Source organism: Desmodus rotundus, chromosome 3 (assembly GCF_022682495.2).
Source record: "Desmodus rotundus isolate HL8 chromosome 3, HLdesRot8A.1, whole genome shotgun sequence".
Lineage (NCBI taxonomy): Eukaryota > Metazoa > Chordata > Mammalia > Chiroptera > Phyllostomidae > Desmodus > Desmodus rotundus.
The window spans coordinates 25,204,994-25,224,905 of record NC_071389.1 but is presented as its reverse complement, the minus strand read 5'-3'; the positions used below and the strand labels follow the sequence as shown (position 1 = coordinate 25,224,905).

At 47.2% G+C, this 19,912-nt stretch overlaps 1 protein-coding gene across 15 annotated transcripts in view; it reads right to left on the bottom strand.

Moving 5' to 3' along the window:
• The window catches only part of MACF1 (microtubule actin crosslinking factor 1), a 320,700-nt gene that overhangs the window by 295,332 nt on the left and 5,456 nt on the right, over positions 1–19,912 (bottom strand). The window contains exon 1 of one of the 15 annotated variants that reach the window (XM_053920916.1): positions 11,308–11,615. The exons of the other annotated variants lie outside the window; for them this stretch is intronic. Within the exon in view, the coding sequence (XP_053776891.1) occupies positions 11,308–11,401 (94 nt within the window). The 5' untranslated portion in view covers positions 11,402–11,615. Of the gene's footprint in view, positions 1–11,307; positions 11,616–19,912 lie in introns of those variants that run through there. 15 annotated transcript variants of the gene reach the window in all.

The window sequence follows — 19,912 nt, the reverse complement described above, 5'->3', positions numbered from 1 at the left end:
GCACCAAAGAGCCATAGACGGCAGCTCCCCGCTGCCGTCCTCACTGGAACAAAGATGATCTCGTCTCTGTCAATCCCCTTTTTCTCCGGACTAAGGCTCTTTTTCAGGATATCTTCTGCCGTGCAAAGCTAAAGATAGCTAATGACAGCTAAATGGGCAGTGACCATCTATTATTTGTTCAACTGCTTACACATTCTTTATCGCTTTTGTCACTTGCAATGTCTACTGTATACGGAAAACTCCTAGAGGGCAGTCAGAGGGTTTATGAACTCCGTTTATTCAGTGTTAGATCCTGTACTGCATTCAAAGACGCTCACGACAGAGGCATGTTTGCTGATGGTGACGACAAGGACAGTGAGGGAGTCTAAACATGCAAAATGGCATCCCCTGGAGTAGACCATCCGCTGCCACATGTGAAACCAGAGGCCAGGGACACATAAGTGTGTGTACACACACACACACCTCTCACAGGACATGGAGAGAAACTGTACCAGATAAGCCAAACAAGTGACTGAAACAAGATCAAAGATTCTCCAAATTAGTGGAGACACACCTTCCACTCCCTGGAGTGACTCATGTCAAATTTATCTGATACAGAGTCCAAATTTACAAAACAAGGAGCAGAAAACAAGCCACACTGCAGGGAACGTGCCAGTTAACAACCAAAGTCTGCAGAGTGTCCCGAAAGGGGTAAGACCTAAGTCAGTTCTGAAGCCGACCTAATACATTAGGAAATATCCCCTACACTAGAGAGACCAGGGGTGAAAACACCGAGCAAGTAGAGGACAAAGGAAAGGGTAACTAAAACTCTCTTTTTGATATAAAGGTCAGATAAACTCTGAAGGGCACCACCATGATCTGAAAGGCAGTGATTATATTGAACCTGTTAAGTTAAGGTGGGGAGGGTTCCGAGTCATGAGAACAAACACGCCACATGCGCTGCCTGTCTGCCAAAACACACGTGGCGGAGGCTGCGTCTTCCACAATAGCCACTCTGTCTAGTCTTGCAAAGAACCTGGGCCTTCGAAAGCCTGGTCCAAATATTATAGGGGAAACTAATCCCACAGTCTTCATGAAAAGCGCGAATGTGTTCAACCTCAACTACCCTGGGACGAGTAAGTGAAGCTAGGCCTAGAATTCACACCCAAGCCAGTGAATCCTGCATTCTCCATATCAGATACTGAGATGAGGATTAAATATCACCGGTGAGAAAGGCCTCTTCTAAGTCAGGTCAAGATACACTGACCACAAATTATATTAAGTCAACAAACAGATAATTTCTGCCCTGCACTTCAAGAGATACTATAAGGGGATGTAAAAGTTATATAAATGGTTCTTGCACTGAAGGAGGTTAGTTTTGCTGGGAGAGGCCAGAGATACAGGAGAAACGAGAAGTGAGAGAACAATCAAGCAGACGTTACACTTCTTACAAGGAGCCTTTATTCCTCCATGACATGTATGCTGGAAAACTCTGATCCTGGATCTCCAACCAGGTGGCTGAGTGCTTCTGGTGCTAAAGGGAAAGAATGTGCGTGTACATACATGTGTGCGCACACAGACACAGCCCCTACTCAGCAGATAGCTTCCCCTCCTATTTCACAGAAAGAGTAACAGCCATTGGGGGACATTCCCTCAAGTTCCTACACCTCTAATCAACCAACTTTACCACCTGCACTCTTGCCTTCCTCCTTCTTTCTCATCAGACACATTTTTTTAAAAACTCTGGATCAGCCCTGGTTGGTGTAGCTCAGTGGATTGAGCGCGAGCCTGCAAACCAAAGGGTCGCTGGTTTGATTCCCAGTCAGGGCACATGCCTGGGTTGCGGGCCTGGTCCCCAGTTGGGGACACGTAAGAGGCAACCACACATTGATGTTCCTCTACCTCTTTCTCCTTCCCTTCTCCTCTCTCTAAAAATAAATAAATAAAATCTTTAAAAAAAAAAAAAAAACCTCTGGATCACATGTTCCCATCAATTATTTTCTCCCTTCTTTAAATTTTATTGTATCTCCCCTTCTCTAGTGATTCTTCCCAAACAGCACTTAAATACACTTACGATTCTCCTTCATTACAATACACAAACAAAATTCTCCCCACCCTACATTCCCTCTATATAATGCCTCCCTCTTCTCTGTTCCTTCAAAGTCCAGGTTTCGAAACGCCCTGACTCCACTTCTGCACTTCTCGTTCACTCCCAACCCACTGCTCTCCGGATGCACTTCCCGCAGCTCAGCTGAAAATGCTCCCGTAAAGGTGACCTTTATGTTAGAGCCTGAAGTCCTCCTCTTGCTGGATCTCTGAATAATCTGACGTTGTGTGGCATGCCACAAGTGAGTCCTTCTTGAACTCCTCCCGGTTTCTCCTACATCTCTGGCCAAATTTCTGATGGACAACTTTCTGATGGGCAATTTTGACGGACAATTTCCTTTAAGAGCTACTCTTCCTCTGCTCCCAAAACCACTCACGCCCTGGAGTCCCCCAGAGTTTTTGATTCAAACCTCTTCTCCCTGTACACACACTCCTAAGCAATCTTCTTGTCCACTCCTGTAGTTTCGATTCGATGAGTTGATGACTGCCTCGTCTATAGCTCTCTGAGCTTCACAAGCAATACAACCACTGACCTGCGGGACACCTCCAGCGAGCACCCCACAGAAACCTGGACCACCACACAACACAAACTGAACTCATGTTCTTCCCAGTCTGGCACTGCCACCATGTCAGTGCAAACAACCTTCCTTCTCTCGCACCCCCTATTCTAGTTAGCGACACCACCCACCCACACAGAAACCCAAGGCAGAAACCTGCAAGTCATCCGAGGTTCTTCCCTCTCCCCTCAATAGACATCAGTTAGTCATCAAGACACGTGGATTTACCCCTTAAAATTCCTTGATTTGCCCACTCTACTACAGTAACACTTCTACAAACCTTAGCGTAATCTCTAATCACTCCCTGCCTAAATTACTGTAACAGTTCCCTGTGACTAGTCTTGACCCTCTTAAATCCTCTTTCACACTGCTGCCAGAGGGGAAATATTTCTAAAATGTAAATCTAATCATAGCCTTTCTCACTTAAGATCCTCCAATGGTTCCTAAAAGCCTGTGGGATAAAGTCCAAACTCTATACAGAATGACACACTCAGTCAGTCAACATTTTAGTCCTGCCCACTTTTCCTAGTTCATTTTTCTCCTTCCCTTACATCTGACACTCCAGCCTTACTAACAGTCCATATTCCCTCTCCTCGAGCTCTCTCATCCCCTTACTTCTTCTGTTCATCCTGCCCAAAATGCCCTTTCCCTGAACGTTGTGCCCAGAGTCCCAAATTCTTTAGATGACAGCTCAGTCATTTCTTCTTGGATGCCTCCCCTGACCTGTTCCCACACTGGCTACAGTGGGTACCTCTCTTAACTACCAAAGCACCATCATTCACCTATAAAATAGCATTCCCTTCCATGGATGGTAATTGCCTGTTTACTAATATGTTTCCCCCATTAAACCGTAAGATCACAGAGATGGAAAACAACATCTCTGCTTCCTCAGCCCTTCACCTACTGCCTGCTTCAGAAGAGACATTTGATAAATGTTTATTAATTACATAAATTAATCCTCCAAACAAGCCCCCTGACACCCTGGGAGATTAGCAGTTTAAGATATAACCGAAGATTTTAAAGCAAATTCAAGAGGATTGCTTGTGTGTGTGTGTGTGTGTGTGTGTGTGTGTGTGAGAGAGAGAGAGAGAGAGAGAGAGAGAGAAAGAGAGAGAGAGAGAGAGAGGATTTCTCACGCAATTCTTGGCAGGTATTCCTGGAAGCACACAACCGTGAAGGCTGTTCAGAGTGGGCAGGGTAGATAGAATAGGTATTCCAGGGTACTAGGCATTGCTTATTCAAATGAGAAGTCACAGGCTCAAATACAGAGCCCTGTCAAGTTCAAAATGGAGAAAAATCTTTAAAAGAAGATTTTAATGTAAGAAGAAAGAAGACTTTGTTTTAGAAAAGCCATGAGCGATAGTTATTTTTTAAGCCAAAATCCTCTAGAAAAGAGTTAGCAATGTTATTAACTAAACTTAAGTCCCTGTACAAGCCCCAAATGCCTCTCAAATACAGCCCTCACCTCTTTACCAGCTATCTCTTAACCTAACCTCACGACTCAATTACAACTGTGGCCTCCTAGAGAGTAGGTCTCCACTCTCATCCATCATTTACACAGCCAGGACACTGATCCTGCCCATTGTATAAAACTGAGGTTCCTCATGCTGACATCCACTTCGTTCTCTCCTTCTGCCCCTAATCTTAACAGCATTCTCTCAATGCTTCTGAGTGACCCACCCAACTCCCCACTACCACAGTCCCCAACACTGTATCTGCTTCTAGGTACTGGTGGAATACAGTGTACTAAGTGAGCTTATTTCATTGTTGTTGACTGACTGAAAATAAAAAGCACAGCCGAAAATAAAAATCCCTCCCCACAGGTCTCAATCCAACATTCTCCTGTGGATTGAAAACTCCAACAGACACTTCAAGCAAGCTCATTCTTTTCATCAACATCCACCTTTCTGAATAAAAATCATGATAGAAATTTGCTATGGTAGGAGGGAATCCAGCAGTACAGCTGGCAAAGCCCTTGCCCAAAAGAAAGATGCTGAATGACCAATTAACTTATCCTAGGCGATGACCCAAATCATCTCTGATAACTGGCACATCCCTGATACTGACACACAGTCATGTAGAAGAAAAAAGCACAGGGTATCAGATCCCAGGCTGGCCAAAAAGGGCGTATCCCTGAGAACGCTGTTCTCTCCAGGGAGAGCACGTCTGCGTCGGTCTACTTAACTCTCCATCCTCCTCCCTGCTAAGGGAAGGCATATTATTTAAAGCTCTATACTTCCCTGTACTTTTTACAATTTTCTACATTAAATATATACTTTTATAATATGAAAAGGAGGTTATTTTAAAATGTAACTTGAAAGTGCTGATATGATTGCCCCTCCTCCTGAGACAAATTCCCTGTCAATCAACCACATTCAAAAGAAGTATAGACAGTCCCCACATAGCACAGATAAGTGGTGATGGACGGAGACCTGACTTGGGGTGGGGAACACGCGGTACAGTGTACAGGTGATGTGTTGTAGAAATGTGCATCTGAAACCTGTATAATTTTGTTAACCAGCATCACTCCAATAAACATAATTAAAAAGTGAAGTCCCCACATGATAAGCACATAAAGCTCATTAGGGAAACAATTCTGAAAGACATGAGGCAAGAATACAGAACAGTATATAGTTAGGAGACTAACTGAGAGGTAGACATTACAAGAGATTAGAGAAGGGAGAAATCAATGTCTGATAGAGCAATGGGAGAAAGCTACATAGAGGATGCAAGTCTTATGCTTAGCTTTAATATGGGGGGGGGAGAGAAAGTGATTTGAAGAGAGAGAGAGAGAGAGAGAGAGAGAGAGAGAGAGAGAGAGAGAGAGGGAGGGAGGAAGGAAGGGAGGGAGGGAGGGAGGGAGCATTCCGGGAAGAGAGAACAAAAAGCAGAGAGGCAGGTATGAGGACCTGGGGCGGGGGCCGGGTGCGGATTACACTCAGACCTGAGGCAGCAGAGAGCTGTGGCTGGGCACTAACAAGTTAACGTAGATATGCAAAGCAAGTCGAATTATGGAATGACCTCAAAGCTGGAGACACAGAATCAGAGACTCACTGTAATTTATTCCAGGAACTGGGAAGTTCTGGAAGGAAAAATAATATTTTATTAGAAGTAACAAAAAGAGGTGGACTAAACATTCTTAGATATTTTAAGCCAAGTCAATAGGCCTGAAAGGGCTCCTCCAGGCCAGGAAATTACTAAACGCTGCTGGTAGAAGCAAGACAACACAGGCTTAAATTCCAGTCAGAACCATGAAGAGCAAAAGCAGGAGCTTTAGCACACCACACAAGCTACTCACACGTGGCTCAACATGTAATTACCAGAATCTGAAAGGGCCAACCTTGTTTAGTAAAAGGAGGAAAGCCTGGGTGTTTTCAAGACCATTGAAAAAACACAACAAACTCATTTTGCAACCCATAATTGTTTACTTGTAACTTTTGATCTTGGGATGTTTCTGTTCCCAGATACATACTCTTAAGTATTCTTTCTACCATGAGCTCTAAAAACTGAAATTGGCACTAAAAAATACCAGGACAATAAGCCTTCAGCTGATTCATTTCCTTGGCTTGTATTATGTCAACTGCCAAGCAAGCCCAAGAGAAAGCAGTAGCTCTCAGTAGCACTGTTAGCACATGCACGCATTTTATGATTTCAACAGCATTACCAGGGCCAAAGCTTGTGACTTCCCAGCAGACGGCCTTGATTCACTTTCTTGATTCACTTTCGGAATCAACATTGTCCATGTCCAGAAGTAGCAATTACTCTATTGTTCTGTCTAGAAATTGTTCTGTCTAGAAGCCATCCACGCCAATTCAAGAGTTGTGTTCTAGAAAGGAACTTCAAAACTAAGTCTACATTTAATCAAGACATTGCATCACAGTATCACTTAAGTAAACAATACCAAATCCTCAGCCTATATTTTCCAATCAGTGTGTTAACAAAACTATCACTTTGCACTACATTGCTTTTGTATAAGAACTTCAAAGTGATTTATATACCGTGAAACCTCTCCAATAGGGGAAAACATATTCTCCACAGTTCACAGATTCGGAAATGCGGGCCACATAAGGTGTGTGTGACTTACAGTTCAGAGACTAAAAACCAGTAATAATATGATACTAACAAAGTATTTTCACAATTACCTCACTTAAGTTACTGCTCTGATTTTAAAACTTGCTTCTGTGATACAATATAAAACCTTCATCTAGAAGTCTGGATCCTGGCTCTTGCAAATGACTTGCAAATAATTTAAGTCTCTCTCCTAAATTGACTCAAGTGTATACCTTCCTTACAGGCTATTATAAAGATCAAATAAGACAGTGCATACAAAACTGCTTTGTAAAATACACACTATTATATAAACGAAGGTTTTCCTAAACATAATGGCCTAATACATGCCAACAGCTCCCTCATATCCTCATGAATGCCAAAGAGTTATATTATCATCCCCATTTAACAGACGAGAAACCCAAAGATGATAAGTTAAGCAAATTTCCAAGGTCACACAGCACAAGTTAAGTGGCAGAACTAGGACTGGAGCACAAGGCTAAAGAAATTCAAAGCCCCTTCGCTGTCTGCTGCCTCGCTGGCTTTGTATGCTAATGACGTGCAGACCCTTCACTCCTAATTCGTTGTGCAGTAAGTTTTGTAATTTCCTTTCTGGGGTATGATGAACAAAAAGCGGTCCTAATTACCCTCATGTAACCCATGACACCTGGTGAGAACTGTTACGTGTTTAAGTACCACACAGTCCATGTTACCAGTGTTGAAATGCGAATGTTCTCTTTTATTCCTAATCCAGCCTGGCATGGAAAGACTCTTTAGTCTTTAGGGCTTTGTGAAAACAAAGTCTAATTCCACCTGAACCAATTTACATATTATATCTTCTGCTTAACCGACCACCATACACCCGGAATATGTTTGTTTTTTTAAACCTCCTCCCTAAAACCTAAATCTATGCCCATATGTAGCCTGCTTCTTCAGTAGAGGTTGTCTCTATCCTAGGAAAACAGTCAGGTCTTGTTTCTCTTACCTCTCTGACTATTCCTTCTTAGTTTCCACTGGTGTTCATAAGGATCTCAATCTACAGAGAGGGAAAATTTGTGACTGGCCCGTATCATCATTTGAATAAACTAGTCCTCAAAACAACGCACCTGGTGTTTGCTTTTTTTCCGTGTCTACCAACCAACCATCTGATTATTAGCTTCATAAGCACTCTGGTACAAGGGAAAGGGTGCCCCAGACAGTGATGTGAGTTCCAAATCACTGGGCAGGGACATCCTCTAACGTGAATTAATAAAACTGACATACTAACTGTTGCTTTCTTAAAGATGTATTTATATTTATTTACTTATTTTTAGAGAGAAGGTAAGGGAGAGAGAAAGCGAGGGGGAGAGAAATATTACTGTGAACCCTGCCTGGTGTGGCTCAGTGGATTGAGCACAGGCCTGCGAACCAAAGGGTCGCGGGTTCGATTCCCAATCAGGGCAAATGCCTGAGTTGCAGGCCAGGTCCCTAGGAGGGGTGTGTGAGAGACAACCACACACCGATGTTTCTCTCCCTCTTTCTCCTTCCCTTCCCCTTTCTCTAAAAATAAATAAATAACATATTTTTTTAAATATCGATGTGAGATGTGAAACATTGACTGGTTGCCTCTCATATGCACCCTTAACTGTTGCTTTTTAAAAACTTTCAATGATTGACTCCCCCACTGCCCATGGAATAAAGCCTTAAAGGAACTTTTATAAGCTGGACTCTGAGTCCTTTACACAGTATCATCTGCTCCCATCAAAACTCTAGCCCTTAAGTCACACCCAGCTACTCACATTCCTCACACACCTCCATTCACTTTCACACCTTCAAGCTTTTGCACATGCTATTTATTCTCTCTGCCTCCTCCCCTTCCCACCCTCCTCCATCTAACCAAATCCCATTCATCCCTAAAGGCACACTCCTAGTCACCTCCTCTGTCAAGTCTCTCAGTGAACCCCAAGGGGAGATGATAGTTATCCCTCCTTTACTTCCAAAGTACTTTATATATACCTCTGTTCTACCATTTAACACAGTATCATAATTACTTGTTTGTATATATCTTTCCCTTGCTAGATGTGAATAACCAAGGGCAGGAAAGAGACCTCTTCATAATTCTGTCATCTCCAGGGCCTAACGTTCTGTTATCTCTAATAGGTGTTTAATAACTGTTGGGGAATTGGAAGAATAAAGAACATACTCTGGCTCTGTTGGTTGCTGCCCACTCTGAGCTGTTAGGATCCAGAGTTATTACCTAATGCCCCCTCCTGTTTGCTGGCCAGTCAGGCTCTAAAAGATATTTAGGAAATGAGAGTGTTTATATCTATGCTGAATCATCTAATCCTGCCAAAACCATGCTCACTACCAACACACAGGGAAATGGTTGCCAGGCACAATTCTGGAAAAATTCATGCTTGACAACCATTCCTAATACAGCTATAATATACTGCTCTACGCCCTTATTCTGCCAAAGCATCACTTCCCTTGTCACCTTTACCCCTTTCGGGGGCAATTCATGTAGCTAAAAACTTTAGCTCTCCTTCTGAATACAAAAATCCTGTTTCATTTGTAGAATGAAGAGGTACTACAAATTAATAGCAGCATAGAGAGAGATCCAAGTAATTTGGTAGCCAACAATGAAAGTCTAGAACCCCAGCTATATTTTCCTAAGTCTCTCCAAAATAAGTTTCTGGCTTTATCCTCACAAACTACCTCCCCCTGCTCATTCCATTGATTCCCGCTTAGGCAAATAGCTCTCCTATTAAGGTGGTAAGGGGATTTCTGAGTCTGGAAAATGCAGGAATTCCATACAGCAAAGTAACAAAGGCCGGGATGCTAATCCATCCTGACTTCCCAGGGAGAATGGTGCAGCAGAGACTGGAGAGAAAGTCTCCTGCATCTGTCATAGAGCAGAATGCACAACCACCTCATCCAGCTCAAGTTAATTTACTTTGGCCAACCATTTTTGACTCATTCCTCCTCTCAAGAAAGAGATCTGTGTCTGGGAAGGATCAAATTCCTATACACCTGGTCAAAGTCCTTCTGAGTGAGACAGCTTGTGTTCTTCTGAACACAAGAGGCCTCTCCTGAAACAAGCCCTACTTCCCCCCTTCTTTCCTAGTTGCATTTGCTAGGAATCCAACTTCCTTTCTGCTGGAGGCCACCAGCAATATGATCCAGCAAGGTACTGAGATTTCTTCACCTGTTTTTGTTTTAATTCCGCTGATTTTTAGAGCTGTCGCAGCTCGAGACAGACCCAGAGAATCCTCCCTCTGAAGAGCCCAGCGCTGCTCAAAAGCCTGCAAAGGAAACTTAATTGAACCATTCACTTTACAGCCTTTTTTTTTCAATGAAGTTCAGCAGCACAATCTAACCTCTTTGTGCTCTGAAATGAACCACATTTCTTAAAAGAAAGACCACAGGGGGTTGACAGAAAACTTGCTGCAGACAGGAAAACCTGGACGGCTTACAGGAGCTGATGCAGAAGGGAACAAGTAGAACTCTTGAGCTGGTCCATTTTAGCATTTCACTTCATTTCATCTCTCTCTCTCTCTCTCTCTCTCTCTCTCTCTCTCTGCATTTTCCCAAGCAGAGCTCTAATGCCACAAGGTGGGGGAAAAGAAGCATTTACAGCTTCTTCATTAGTTTCCCTTCACTGGGTAGGTGTCGTAAACAAGTAAGCTGGACTCAGTCAAAAGGGCTGAAGTTTCCTCCCCTTCAGATGAAAAGAAACTAAGGACCCAGTCACAAGGGCCCCAGCTGAATCAAAGAGGAGAAAGTGCTGCCTATGGAGTTTCTGGGAAAATCTCCATGTCCGTGGAAAGCACAACTGCCACACAAAGCAAAATCCCAGGACTGAATGTTAAAGATTAGAGCTGGGGCCTCCCAAGGCCACGCATCCCTGGCTTCCACTTAAGGGGCAGCTTCAGCAGTCGGAGCAATGCTGGCCGCAGACTCTCTGGCCTGTCAAAACTTTCTCTGTCTACAACCCAGATTAAGATGAGCCATTAACTTGCAGCGATCCCCAGCGCGAGAGCCTCCAGGGGCTGAAATCCGAGCTCCAAGATAAATCTTTATTTTTCAGAAAAGGAAGCGATAGACCCCGGCACCGGGGGTGGAGGGTGGGAGGCCTGCCGCCAGACTGCACACTCAGGGACACCGGCCCCAAAGAAGCCAAGGGGGTCACCACCTCGGCTGCCACGCGACTGATGGGAATCCGAGGGAGACAAAGGGGCGAAGGACCCTCGGCGGGCACGCAGACGTCCGAGGAAGACCCGCACCCGGCGCAGAACCCGTGGCTCCCGCACCCCGCCCCCCTCGCCTCCAGCCCGGCAACTCCCCGCGGCGGGAGGGCTCCGCAGCCGGCTCCGGGTCTCGCCTCCTTCCAGCTGGGCCAGATAGCCGGCAAAACCCGTGAGCCGTGCTGTGGAAAGCGCCTTCGTTCGGAGGAGAGGGTTCCAGAGGCTCACCCCCAATTCAGTAAATAAACTGGCCCCGAGCAACAGCAGCCCGCGGGCCGGCCCCAGCGCCCGGGTGGGCGCGACCCCGCCCGGCCGCCCCACCTGCAGCGGGCGCGGAAGGCCGACTCGCGCCGGCCCGCGGGCCGCATGCCGACCCGGCCCCGGCCCCGCCGCACCTTTGTAGCGCTCCAGCACATCCTCGTACGCCTGCACGAACTCCTTCTCCTGGCTGCGGTTAGCCGGCTGCTGACCCGGCACGTAGCCAGCCATGGCCGCCCGGCGCCGCGCTCTCCCGGGGCCCCGGCCGACGCCGGTTCCGGGCCCGCGCGCCGAGGCGGCGACCGCCCCAGCCTCGGCCCTTTGTGCGGCCGGGGAACGGCGGTGGCGCCCTCGCTCTCCGCTCTCCGCCCGCCTCGCCGGGCCCGGCAGTCCGTCGCGCTCCGCTCCTCAGCCCGCTCGCGCCCCGCCGGTCCCGGCTGGCGTTTCCGCCTCCCCACCCCTCGGCTCCGCTCCTCCCCCGGCCCGCCCCGGCGTGGCGGCGGCGGCTCCTCCCGTCAGGAGCGCCGGCCCGGCCCGCTCCCCGCCCCTCGCCCCGCCGCCCCCGCCGCCGGCGCGCCCTCGGCCCCGGGGCTGCCGCCCGGGCTGCCCACCCCGATGTCCCCGGTGGCCGCGGGCCGCGCCGGGGGGCGGGGGTGTGCGCGGCGTCGGGCCGGGCTGGAGGCCCCACGCGCTGCAGGGCGAAAGGCTGGGCTGGCCACCGCGGCGGGGGGCCCCCCGGCCCCACCCGGCGCTGACCCCCACCCGGAGCTGGGACAAAGGGGGAGCCCCCTGGCTGGGGAGCAGCCGGAACGGGCCCGCGTCGCTGCTGGAGAAGGACCCGGAGAAACTGAAGGGAAGGGCGGCGCAGATCCCCGGGCCGGCCACGCGCAGAGCTGGGGCGCGGGCCGCGGCGGGCCGGGCTGCGGGGTGAGGCCGAGGGCTACACTGAGACCACAAAGAATCCCAGGAACAAAGAGGCTTCCAGAAACGGAAGACACCGAAGTCGCCCCGAGAGGGCAGGCCGAGTACCCTGAAGCAAGCCAGGCCAAGGATGAGCGGCCAGAGGCTGAGAAATGGCCACCGAGGGACGGAGGGAAACAGGATTCTGACCCTACTAGGGGGTGACAAAGAAGAGCAACCAACAGGATTATTATCCTGTGACAGCCATTCGAACAGACTTAGATTAAAAGGGATGTGGGAACCTGAGACTGAACCAGGGCTGTTACGGAACAAAGAAAAGGATTCTGGGGCCTTCCCTGGTCGGGGAAGAAAAGGAAAGCCGGTGATGCTCTGCCGGGGGAAAAGGCAAGAAAGGAGACTGTAAACGCGGGTCGGGAGAGGTGGCAGCTCCCAACGGCCTCTGACGCTCCGTTCAGCGGTGCATCCCCCGAACCCAAGGTTCACAGGCGTCCTGTTCGCGCTGCGAGCAAGAGCTGTGAGTGAGGAACTCGGGTAAAGGCAGGTGATCCTTTTGCCCCCAGCCACCGCAAGCCAGCCATCCTCTGCCCAGCTTCATCAAGTCTGTTAACTTGACTTTTCAGAGGGTGGAGGGGTGGTTGTGAGTAAAAAGTTAGGCTGGCTGATCTTACAATAACAGCACATTAGCAAGTAAAAAAAAAAAAAAAAGAATTCATGCAACATTGAGCAGCCAAAATTGGGACTTGGGCTTCCATTATAGTTCCCATTCTCAAGATTTTTAAAGAGCAGCTTCTAACCCTTGGGGGCAAGGCCTGCATCTTTGTATGCTGTGACTAGTGCCAAGGATTTGGTCAATGCTCAGCACATTAGTGACAGGAAGAAGAAATGATGCTTTTCACTAATAGGCGCACACTGGTTGTTTCCACATCACACCGTGATCAGAAATTGGGTGAGCAAGTCATTAATCATATCTTTTTTCCATCAAGTTTTGCTGGCCTGCCTGAGTTCTAGGCATAGAGATTATACAGGAAAGGGCCTACAAGAGGGCAGACTGGGAGGGTCTTGGACAAATGCTCATTTCCTTCCAGTTTAATCCTTTGTGCTTTAAAAGAAAAAAAAGCTAGTTCACAGTTTGGAGTCGGCTGCTAATGAGCTCAGTTTAAGAAAAGGAGGTGAATAAGCTTGAGGTTTATTTTTTTTAAATAAATAAAAGGCTTTTAATAGAAAATGCAGGATGAAGGAGTTGGTGATTGATGGCCTAAGCACATTTTTCGTAAACAGCAGAAAATATAGAAATGCTAACTCTAGGGAATCTTGACTGTATCAGTGCTGAGTCATCTGCATTTCCCATATTACTTTATACCAGTAGGCTAAGAAGGCCCAAACACAAGTGCACATACATGCACCTCCATCCTCACCCCCAAACAGACGTCTACGCCTCATTTTCATCACAGTAAATAGAAAAGTACCCCCATCCCTCCTGGGGCTGCTACATGTGCCACTTTGTGAGCAGATCCTTTAAGAATTGTGACTGACACTCCCCAAAGGTGAGGAAAGACAACACCAAAGAAGGGAAAGCAGCAAAGAAGGGAAAGCAAGTCTGTTTTGGAAATCAGGCTTTGTTGAAGACCTGAGAGGCTGGCTGGGGAGAAGGCAAGGGGTTGAGATCCCTACTAAGAAACAGGGTAGTCAAGGAAGAGAGTTCTGGTTTGGATTGTGGCTAGGGGACTTCTCAGACTTCAGTAGCTTTCTTGAAAAGATTTGCATTTAAATACTCCCATGAGATTTTGAAGTAATGAATTCTTCTAATGAATGGAAAGGGGGAAGTCCACATGTTTGGCGGATGTTCCTGTTTTATACAGAGAAAATTTTACAAGGATAAAGGAACAAAGCAGCTTCTGGTGGAATGGGAAGAAGGAAGCCTGTGAAGGGGAGGTTTTTGGTTTTTCCCAAGCAACAGACTAAATTTATAGCCTGACCACCCAATTGGGACAGCTCTGTGGCTTGCTTCTTTTGGTCTATGATTTTCCTCTGCTCCTGATGGTGAGACTGCTGTTGCATTTATAAGGAGGCTGCAAGGGGGAAGGGGTGCAGAAGAAGGCAGTGTGTACTCAGAAGGGCATCTAGTGGAGGGAAAAGGCAATACAAGTAAATAAAGCCCTATTTTTCCACAGTGTCCCCCACATAAGCCTCTTCAAGTGCCCCTCTCCCTAAGCCCCAGCCACTGTCAATTTCTCCCAGCTCCTCAAACTCAACTGTGCTCTCCCACCTCTGGGCCTTCCCACCTACTTTTCTTCTAGGCTGTAACCCTTCATCACTCTCCTCTCTTGGCCTGCCTCACTCCAACTCACCCCTCTGCTGAAATTCCCACAGGGAAGCTTGCCTTGATCGCCTCCTCCCCCACCCCAGATTAGTAGGTCCTCCTGCCTCTTCTACACCCCTTTGGTGATATCCATCACCCCTGAAGTTTTCGTTCAGTGTCTCTCATCCTTACTGAATCATGAGCTCCCTGAGGGCCAGGGATGTCTATCTTGTTCACCGCAGGATTCTTAGCATCTAGTAAATGACCTGACACATATAGGACACTCATTAAATACGTTTCAGAGTTTTATTAAATGCATGAATGAGTGAACCAGATGATCCTAAAACACTCAGCTGCCTGTGGCTTCTAACTTGCTAGAGGGCTAGGGTATTTAAGAAGAAACTATGCTTATCTCTGATAGCATCCTTTATCTATGCCTGGCATTCCAAGTCCTTTATACTTCTGACATCTACCTTCCTTTATAAGCTTTTCTCTCATGATAGCCTTATGTGCAACCTCTCCTACAATCAAACTCTGTGCCTGGAATGTCCTCCACTCCTCAACTCCACCTACTGAAATCCTACACATAGTCAAAGCTTACCCTACATGATTTGAAGTTATTTTTAATCAACCCAAGTAGAAGTTTTTCTCAAAATCCCAACCTCAGTTTTCTTCCCCCATTCTTGGAGCAACATGTACTGTGTCTACATCGCTGCCTCCTTAAACTCCAGGTTCTCCAGTTCTTTGAAGTAGAAACATCCATGTCATCTTTCATTATCATAGGGCTTAATACAATGCTTTGCACATAGTAGATGTTCAATAAATATTTGCTTAAGGCATGAATGCCTCACTGAAGACATGTGGGGCTGGGAGATGTATGCTAGATCTATAATTCAAGACAACCAAGACCAGCCCTAGCCAGGTGGCTCAGTTGGTTAAAGCACTATCCTGCTGATGCACCAAGGTTGTGGGTTTGGTCCTGGGTCAGGGCACATACAAAAATCAACAAATGAATGTATAAGTAAATGGAACAAGTTGATGTTCTCTTTCTCTCTCTAAAATATATATATTTTTAAACACAATTGAGAAAACAATTCAGTAGCCACCAGAGCTGAGGGTACTTCACGTGCAAAAACAAGAGAGAAGTGCAAAATTCTTTCTCCTGCTAGTGCTCCCCCTCCAACCTCTAGAAGATTTACTCCCAGCACTTCAGCTTGGCTCATGCCGCATTATTTTACATGTGTTAATTGATGCTTTACAAATATTTTTTTGCTAGTAGGCTGTGTATGTGTCTATGTTTTCTCTTTGTTCCTCCTTGCATAGTCTATCTCCTCTACCTTTTTACATTTCCCAATAGTAGCTGAAGCCAGACACCGAAGAGGCTGCCCCAAGCCCTATCCTCTGGCCAGCTCTTGGAAGAAAATCCTCTAGTTTTAATCTTCAGAGACCTGTCTCCAGGCCCAACCTCACCAGCCTTGCAGACACCAGCTTTGGCCATCCCAACCAAAGCTCCCTTTCAGCCTAGCTTCTGGAAACATTAAGCTTTGCCTCAAGTTCCCAAGTCTGCTCTAGGGTAGGAAGCCTTTGCCCACTATCATGCTGCCCTCTTCTGTTCAGGAAGTTCAACATCACTAATTTAAGAGGATGGTATGGTGCCAGCCACCCAGGAAGACATCATCACTGCCACCCAGCAGCCCAGCACCCTGTCACCATAGCAACCCTCAACATGGTTACTCAGTCATCTGGGTTACCATAGCAACTGCCCAAGTCTCTCCACCTTAGCCACTCCCAAGGCCTTCTCCCCTGGCTGGTCAGAGCCAATGCCAAAGAATTTCTGATCCTTACCAGGGGAAATGAGCAGAGGCTGGACCCCTGACAGGCAGCTGTCTCAAAGGGGCTTGGAATGCCTCACCAGTCGGGGGCTTCCAAGGCACAGTGGAAATAATGGGTGTTAAGGCACTCCGTGAACCTTGAAGTGCTGAGCAGATGTTAGCTATTATTAAACTACTGTTCCTTGTAATGGGGGAGGCAGTGGTTTGCCCTAGGCAGAGCCAGTGCCATTCCCAGCTTGGCCCCTTACGAGCTGCGGGACCTTGAGCAAGAACTCTCTGGGTTTTTGTTTCCTCTACTGTAGCATATCTATGTTCTAAAGTTATTCTGAGGATTAGGTCAAACAAACTATGTAAGATGCTCAGCACAAAGCCTGGCATTTGGAACATACCAATAATAGTTAGAAAAGGTATTGACCCCTCTGCCTTCTCCCAGCCTCTCTGTGAATGTAACTATTCTATTTTCTCTTTGGAAAGAATCAGGCTACAGTGAATCCCGCTCACTCAACCCCACCCAATCTCCCTTCCTGCTCTGGAGCAGGAAAGGGTCTCCTCCTGTGTGGAGCCTCTGAGGTTCCTACCAAACAGGGCTGCAGGCAGTCTTCACTCCTTGGGGAACGGGCCTGGGGTACAGGCCCCTCTCACAAGAACAGAATTCTTCCATCTATGATTTTAAAGACCTCAATCCTATTGCATCTCAACTTCAATCTCTTGAGACTGAATCCTTGAAATCCATTTCCAGGGTACCTTCCTCAAACACCCTGGCCGGGTGCCAATTCAAATCCAGGATCTAGCTTAGCTCTGACCCTGTGTTCTGGGAGTAGGGCACGAATGTCAAGCTGGAAGGACCAGAACACTGAAAGGACACACTGCTCCTGAGGCCCTGGTGTTCGGGAGTGGAATTCCTCATGATGCCACTGGGAAATGGGTCAAGTGTGACTGATTCCAGTTTTCAGATATGACTACCGAGCAGATAAATCAACAAATTTTTTATTACTGGGGGAAGGTGGTCACTAGTTTAAAAGTTTAGGAGGTGAAAGTATGTGACTACTGGAACTTCTGCTTATGTAACGGGGGAGGCAGAAGTGGGGTGTGTGAATCAAATAAGATTGGCCATGAATTAATAATTCTTGAATCCGGGTAAAGAGGGTTTGTGATACTATCACCCCTTTCGTATCTGTTTGAAATGTTCTGAAGAATGCAGAGGATTTGGAATTAGGTCAACATGAGTCACAGCAATAGCTGCAAAGGGCATTTACACAGTTGTGTTCCAGGGGGCGCCCCGCCACACAGCAATGCGGACTCCAGCTCCATTCTTTCTTTGCTTGCTGTGTGACCTCAGACAAGTTCCTTAACTTTTCTGTAAAACAGGAAGACGAGCAACTACCTCCCGGGGATTGTGAGGATTAAATGACATATCTAAAATGCCTGGCACACATCTAGGGCTCAATACACAGTAGCTTTTCCAGCTATTATTTATGAGGTAATCCCAGCTGGCATCAGCTCTCAGGAGCTCCTGGACTGAGTTCAGAGTTCAACTCCTAAAACCACCGTCTGGATTCTTTAATTCCTAACTCCCACCAGCTGTTCTCTCTTCATTTCCTTTCCTTCCTTTCTACTGAGGCCAAAGAAAGGAGAGCAAGAATAGGAATAAGCCAACAGGCACACGCCCTCTCTCTTCAGGTTGTCCTGGTAAATTCCTATTTGTTTTCCAAGTCCCAATCAAGTGCTATCATTGCTCAAAGCTAGGAGTAGGGGTAGGAGTAGGGGCAAGCTCTTCCCCATAGAGCTTCCTCATAACTCTCTGGACTGGCAGTGTACACAGCTCGAACAGCATTCTGGCTGCCTTCACAGGCGGGAGCTGGGTTTCAAAGCCCAGGCTGAGCCTAGCACAAAGCAGTCCTAGAAATATTAATTAAATGAGCAAAGGGATGAATCAACATACTCATCAATTAGTAAACAAGTGTATGAGTGAACGAATGACATTAATGATAATAGCTAACATGAACCAAAGGCTGACTGCATAGTAGGAAGTGGGCCGAGCCTCACTTCCACTGTCTAATTTAATCCACCCTTGGTCCCCTACTTTAATCATGAGAGAGCACAGCTCAGCAAGGTTAGTAACTTCTCAGGGTCACTCAACTGGCAAATGATGGAACTGGGACTCCCAATGACTCCCAAAGCCATTCCCTCTAGTGAACAAATGGAAGAGTAAGCAAATAAGGAAATGAATAAAGGAGGGAATAAAGAAGGAAGGGCATGGCCAGAGGGACACACCCCCTAAGGCTCCAGGGAGAATCCTCCACGTGACCACAAATCAAAAACCTGGTACCTTCTGGGGTAGGGGTGAGGCCCAGCTGAGGACAGAAGCTTTGGTCCATAATCCCATAATCACTCTTCAAATTACAGGGGCTCTCAGATCTTTCCTGCACAGCATCCTAAATCTGGGGTGGTGGGGGATGGGAGGTAGATTCCAGCTAAGAGCACCAGCTCTGCCCCTTTTATGAGAGCCAAGACAGCCAGGAAGCTGGCTGGTTCCACCTGACAGGTGGCAACAGGCAGACCCAGGGCCAAATCACAGCAGATCCTAGCCACAGCAACTGGCCAGTACTTCGTATGATGATGGGTTATTAATACTCACACTCAGAAACGTTCACGGACCTTTCCCCAGGGAAAAGACAGCTGACATAAAAGAAAACTGCAGCCCTAGATCCTCTTGCATTGTCAGCTCCTCTGCTGACATCTAATCTCAAATCCCATGGGACAGAAATGACAGCCTTCCACAATTCCCGAATTAACCAGTCCTTCCTCCGTATTCCTAACCTCAGTCCTTGGCTGCTCCAAAACAGAAAGGTATGAGTCAGACTGCCATTCCAAACCTTTCTCGGCACCACTTGGGAAGTCACTAGAAAACATGACGGGACACCTACAGACACCATAAAGATGGCACTTTGCCAAGCGCAACCACCTTCCCTCACCAGCTGGGGTCCCACAGGGACTCTGAGCCTCAAAGAAAAGACAGCTTGGCTGTCTTTTTTGCTGCCTGCACAGAAGTCTGCCCACGTGGTCATTTTCCATCCCTCCAGCTACTGTGACCCAGATTTACTTTCAAAGAGCTGGAGCTAAGCTGGAGCTGAGCTGGTGGTGTGTAGCTACAATTCATTCTGCCCCACTTTCAGGAAACTTTCTCCTGCTCATCTCATCTCTCTGCTACTGAAACCAAGGTCCAGGATGCGGGCAGGGACTTTGAGGATACTGCCAGGAAGCGGAGAAGCGAGGAAGGAGCGAACTGCCTCAAGTGTAAATAGCTTCAGGGTAAGCTACTGTCTGCTCAGCTGTTAGGGTTCCCAATGGAATTGTTTTTAGAGCCCCATTTCCCACTGCTGTATTCCCTTCTTCCCACCATGGCTTGGCCAGAAAAAAGCCACTTCCCTCTGACAAAGCCCTAGAGTGAAATGAAAGGGATGGAACCGAGAGGCCTGGAGCCCCTTCCTTGCTTGCTTGGGAAACTGCTGCCTTCCTGGAGTCTCCATCACCTTTTCTGGGTGCCTGGGGAAGTTACAAGGAATGACCCTGCTAAGTGCAGTAAGAGGCATGTTAACCTGTGCTTGCTGAGTACATTCTGATTCTCCTTCAATGACCATTCGAAGCAGATGTTGTCATCTCCCTTACACAAATAGGGAAACTGAGGCT